Source organism: Marmota marmota, unplaced genomic scaffold (genome assembly GCF_001458135.2).
Source record: "Marmota marmota marmota unplaced genomic scaffold, marMar, whole genome shotgun sequence".
In the NCBI taxonomy this organism is placed as follows: Eukaryota; Metazoa; Chordata; class Mammalia; order Rodentia; family Sciuridae; genus Marmota; species Marmota marmota.
The window spans coordinates 57,174,617-57,180,901 of record NW_026000174.1 but is presented as its reverse complement, the minus strand read 5'-3'; the positions used below and the strand labels follow the sequence as shown (position 1 = coordinate 57,180,901).

At 38.1% G+C, this 6,285-nt stretch overlaps 1 protein-coding gene across 1 annotated transcript; it reads right to left on the bottom strand.

The window, feature by feature from the left end:
* Positions 1 to 2,724: 2,724 nt before the first annotated feature.
* On the bottom strand, positions 2,725 to 3,642 carry LOC107134761 (olfactory receptor 4C6-like). Its single transcript, XM_015476801.2, has one exon. The coding sequence runs from the start codon at positions 3,631 to 3,633 to the stop codon at positions 2,725 to 2,727; it is 909 nt and encodes a 302-aa protein (XP_015332287.1). The 5' UTR covers positions 3,634 to 3,642.
* Positions 3,643 to 6,285: the final 2,643 nt, after the last annotated feature.

Here is a 6,285-nt window from a genome sequence, read left to right as displayed (position 1 = left end):
TAAAAATAAATGAAATAAAAATATTGTGTCCATTTATAACTTTAAAAAAATTAAAAATTTAAAAAGAACATCTACCAACCCCAACAGCTATGTCTACTGATTTGCCAGCATCTGTCCACTTAGGTCCTACCTGTGACTGTACAGGAATCATCTGTGTCCCACTTCAAAGCCAGTGATGCCACTTGACCTGTGCTTGGGACATAGGTTTCTCCTTTTTGCTCACACAAGGACACTGATCTAAAACTTCCTTTAATGTTCTTCTTTCATTTCCGTTTTCCTTATCACTGGATAATTTACAGTAGCAAATAATCAATCTCTTATCTTAAAAAAAATCTTCCTGTGACCCCTACTTACTACCCTGTGTCCTCTCCAATTTTCTCCCTTGTAGTCTAATAGAGTCTCTTTGATGCCACAGCTTCCACCAGGCGACCAGCACACTGGTTTCATTAAAGAGGTTTGTGGCATAAAAGTTAACTAGTGAGATCAAAATAAAACACACAGACTCAATTACCTTTTTCTATGACCAGGTCCAAAACGGCTCTCACCTCTCTGGCTCACACCTCAAACCACCCGGTAGGGCAGCAAGGCTTACTCAGGGCTAGCAGGAGAGAGAGAGCGAGCACAGCAGGGAGTGGCCTTTTATTGGGGAACAAGAAATTCAGGGGAAAATTCCATCCAATGAAGGTAGGGGTGGGGGCAGCATTCCAAGGTCAGGGTCAGTGATTGGCCTCAGGGTCAGTGGTCAGTCACACCCCCACACAGACAGGCTCTCGCACCTGGAGAGGGTGGGGAAAGCTCCCACACAGTTTGGCCAGAACGCCTCACACCCAGTCCAGGAGGTGCCCAATCATGTGCGAGAATGGCTTCCCACAACAGCTGTTTTAACATAAGGATTAAAAACTAATAATATTGTCTACCAGGGCCTTGTCTGCCTTTTAATCTCTCACCATGTACCACAGCCCCACCCCAGCTGCAGTGCACTGATCACCCCACATTCTTCACTTCAGGCTTTTCTTTGCATAACATTTTCTCTTCCAATGGGTATGTCTGAGGGTGGTTCTTCCCACATTCAGATTTCAGCTTAGAAATTCCTCTCAGAAATTTCCCTTGCCAACCTCCTCAGAGGTCCCCCGTCACCTTTGCACTATTCCATTACAATTTTCTGAGCATGTAATTTTCTATGATTTTTTATTTTAATTTTCATAATTTGTCTTCTGCACTAGCATATAAGATCTGAGACATAAGGTACAGCTCCTAGTAAAGTATCTGAACTTTATACAAACTCAGCAAATATCTTTCAATGCATCTTGAAGTTACAAATACAGTTGGGGATTAACAAACTACATGTTTATTGCACATAACATATTTTATTTCAAAATAAAACTACTTGAGTTAAGTGTTGCTTTATTTGAAACCATAACTCATGCTGAAATTATTGTCTTCACATGTATCATGCATATTTGTTTTAATAAGGAAACAGTTTGCTGAATCATGCTAGGATCTTAGTCTTCCCATATACCTCATCAAGGGAGGTGGCTCGAAACATCATAAGTGTCTTTTAGCATTTTTCATAGAATTTCAGAGAAAATGAACATCCATTGGATTTGGATATACATATCTTGAGGATACAGGAAAACCATTTTCCCACAGTTAATAAAATAGATCTAGGTACGTATAAATAAAAAAAAAAACAATAAAATGAAAAAGCGTATACAGTTGCTTTCTTCCCATAAAAAATGTATAACTTCAAGATATAGACACTTGATTTTAAAGCACTTGACAATTAGCGGCTAAAAGTAGTTGAGAATCTTGGCATACTCATGGCCTCTGTATAAAAGCACTCTAACAAATAAAAAATGAGTCCAAAGGGACAATTGGAAGAGTGCCAACTGGGGGGATTCTAACCCCCAAAAATACTTATAAGTATTTGTATTCCTCACTTATTTATGCTTATTTTAAAATATTTTAAACTCCTTAGACTTTTTTGGAGTTGGAATTATCCAATAATATGTATTAAGCACATACAGGGTGACCAGGAGTGTTCTAACCCCTGGGGTTATGCACAAAGGAATAAGAGAAATCCCTCCATTGACAAGAATTATAATTGGGAGAGGGAAAAACAGAACATGGGTCTCCAGAAGTATTTTCAGGTACCATTTGTGATTGGAGATGTTGAGAGTACAACCTGGGTGGAGAGTGAAGGACAGCTGAAGGGACGCTCTGGGGAAAGTCACCAGGAAATACCCTCTCTTTTCTTCTCAAGTAGGAGTTCATTTATAAATAGGAAAGAAAATTTTTTTTAAAAAGTCAGGGACTCAACCAAGCAAAGGCTTTGGAAAAGATCATCTCAAAAAGAAAAATAAATAAATTAATTAAAAACCCTAAACTTGGGAAGATTAGGGTTGTCCAAAATAGAATTTAATTTAAAATTGTGCGTACTTGCTTGTGGGGAAGATGAGATAGTACAAAATGTACCTGTGTGAGATCCTGGAGGTACATCCTGGTTGTACAAGACATTGTAGAATCTTGACATCTTGACTTGTTTTTTTTTAAGAAATGGATTCTACTGTCATGTGTAACCAAAAAGAGCCAATAAATAAAATAAAACAAAGCATCTGTTTGCCTGGGCTGAACGGATTGGTGTTATGGGGATGTTTAGACTCCCCTGGCATTGTGAGGCAAATTTGTCCCTTGGTCTGTAATTTAGTGACTACCCAGGGTCCCTCATTTCACCCATAGTTTCCTCATGGCATGTTTCACCTCTGCATTCCTCAAGGTGTAGATCAAGGGATTTAACATGGGTTCAACAACGGTAAAGGACACAGCCATAACCTTGTCTATGGGGTAAGTGGCCACAGGCCTCACAAACAAGAAAATACATGGCACAAAGAATAACACCACCACAGTGAGGTGGGAGCTACAGGTGGAGAGGGCTTTGCGTCTTCCTTCAGAGCTATAAGACTTCAGGGAGCAGAGAATGACCACGTAGGAGGCCAAGAGGAGAAGGAAGATGGTCATACACATCACCCCACTGTTGAGGATGACCAAGAGACCCAGGACGTGGGTGTCCATGCAGGACAGTTTCAACAATGGGAACAAGTCACACATAAAATGATCGATGATATTGGGGCCACAGAAAGGTATTTTATACATGAAAAGAAGCTGTATGGTTGCGTGCATGGACCCACCCAGCCAGGCCCCTCCCACCATCAGGTAGCACATTCGAGGACTCATGATGCTGGTGTAGTGCAGGGGCTTACAGATGGCCACGTAGCGGTCACAGGCCATCACGGTGAGCAGGATGATCCCCACACCACCAAAGAAATGCTCTGCAAAGAGCTGGGTCAAGCAGCCTTTGAGGGAGATGGTGGTGCTCTCAGAGAGGGAGTCCACAATCAACTTGGGGGCAATGACGGAAGAGTAGGTGACATCCATGAGGGACAAGGAAGTAAGGAAAAAATACATGGGAGACTTCAGACTCTGACTTGCACTTATGGTTACCACAATGAGGAGGTTTCCCAGTACTGTGACCACATACATGACTAGAAACAAACCAGAGAGTATTCTCCTCAACTCTGGGTTCTTTGTAATGCCCAAAAGGATGAATACAGTCACATTGTTTGGATTTTCCATTGAATGTAGTCTGAGGTCAGCGTGTCCCTCTGAACTGGAAAATCTGCAAAAGGAATATTAGTTTTGATTAGCAATCACTAAGTGCTCGGGACATTTTTGGCAAGTTTTCTCATTCTTTCCACTTTATCTGAGGTGCTCCAAAAGCAATAGCATTTTAGAATTGAAATAATTGAAATATACATCAAATCTAAACAAACCAACTCTTCCATTAATCAAATAAAGAAATGCTTAAAATTAGTGTCAACATATTGGCAATGGAGAAAATAGTGTGCTCATGGCTTATGATTTCAAATCTTTTAAAAGTAATTGTCTTAAATTCAATGAGTTATGATGGATAGACTTCTAGAGCAGAACAATCACAGTAGTAGAAAAAATCACTTATATATACATAAAGTTATTTAAGATTACTTAAAATTAAGAGCACTGTATCCTTGTTTGTTTCATCATCTTGATAGATGTACCTTTCATAATATAAGAGAATAATATCAGGAGACACTGAGTGAGAGGCAGGTAGGAATTTTCTACACCCTCTGAGCAAGTTTCCTCTTGATCTGAATTTATTCCAAATAAGAATTCAATTACAAAAATGTTCATTTACTGCTACCAAAATGCTAGTGTTTTCAACTTCATCATGTAATAGCCAAGTGTCCTTAAACCAACTACCCTGCTCCCATCTTCTCTACTAGACAACAGCAATAGTACCACTGGCCCAGCTCCCTGACCTGAAGGAATCAAGTGCATGGTCATTATGAACAGTTTTACTAAGACTGCATCAAAAGGAAGGTAGAAAATATCAATGTTGGCCTTATTTTTAAGCTGTATCAACAAACATAAATAAGCTGGATATTGGATTGGCATAAGAATAAAATATGCATTTTAAAAATCAGGTTGTTTATTAGTTATGCCAACTAAAATTGCAATGAAACTGGCTCATTCATGCAATCCTTTTCAAAACATGTTGAAATACTTCCAGAATCATAATCTTGTGCTAGGAACCCCAATCTTAAAATTTATTCTAAAATTAAATGACATGGAGAAGTTTTATTACAGAAGATAATGCAAGACGGGTGTGGTGGCACACACCTGTAATCCCAGCGGCTTGGGTGGCTGAGGCAGGAGGATCACAAGTTTAAAGCCAGCCTCAGCAACCGTGAGGTGCTAAACAACTCAGTGAGATCCTGTCTCTAAATAAAGTACAAAATAGGACTGGGGATGTGGCTCAGTAGTCGAGTGCCCCTGAGTTCAATCCCCAGTACCAAAAAACAAACAAACAAAAGATAATGCATTATCATATGAAAGAGGGAATATCTAAAATACTCAATAAGAGTAAGCTGTTTTTGCAAATCAGACTATTACACGTTAATTTCACATGATGCTATGAATAAAGAATGAGGATTGAAAAGGTAACATTTTGCAGTATGAAATGTGTGTGTGTGTGTGTGTGTGTGTGTGCGCGCGCGCGTTAGTTATTGGGAATTGAATCTAGGAGCGCTTTACTACTGAGCTACATCCTGTCCTATTTATTTATTTGTTTGTTTGTTTGTTTTGAGACAGGGTCTTTCTAAATTGCCCAGGCTGGCCTTAAACTTGTAATCCTCCTGTTTCAATCTCCTAAATCGCCGGGATTACAGGTGTGTGCCTTTGTGCCTATCACAGAACAAAATTTCTAATGACTTTTCCCATTTGTACAGATATTTCAAATATAATTTTACAACCTGTAAGGAAAAAATATAAACATGATAGAGATTTTAAATTTACAATACAAATTGTTTATGGTTAGAATATTTTAAATTGCACATAAATTTAAAAACACAGCAGCAGATTCTTCATCTAAACAGTTCAGAAAGAAGATATGAAATTTGAAGAAAATTTGTTTGCAAAAGGTGAAACTAACATGCTAATGTTTAAAAGAATCTTATATTGAAATTTTAAACTATTATAAACTTTTTTGTACCTTTATTCATTTGTTTTGATATAAATTTTAAATTCACATTCTATTATATTCTGTTCATTTTTCTCATTAAACTTTCATGGCCTTTTTTTTTTTTCTGGAAAGCCACAACCTTGAATATGCTGGAGCTTCCTTAAATTGCTCAGGGGCCCCTGGCAGCATGAACTGTGGTCTCTGGGCCATCTCCTAGGAAGGTGACCTGGGGAAGTTTGCTGGCTCATGCTGCACTGCCCACATTGCCCACTGTTTCCTTCTTATTTGTTTTAATCAAAACCTATTATACCACCCATCCTTCTGGAAATAACAGAATTTGTGTTTCAAGTTGAAGCACCTATAACATTCAAACCCAAAAGAGGGATTAGGAGTAACTTCATTATTGTAAGTAGTTCTGTGTAACTCTATTCAACCAGTAACATTCAGATGTATTTATATGTGTGTGTTATGTGTGTGTATCAGTCACATTTTCTTTACAATTCTAAATTAATGATTTCTAAATAAATATTATTACAAATTAAAAGAACAATTTACAAATCTGATTGGTGATTATCCTACCTGCAAGTTCATTCAATCCACCATATTTTTTGATTCAACATTATTATTTACCAATAAAAGTTTTATTTCTCATTTCTCTCTCTCATAGCATATTATTTTTCATGACTACCAGGAAAATATGTTCCTTTCACATTTCAGTACTTTTTGTC

Coding starts and splice junctions, on each gene's coding strand:
- LOC107134761 (XM_015476801.2), bottom strand. CDS start 3,633: ATGGAAAATCCAAACAATGTGACTGTATTCATCCTTTTGGGCATTACA.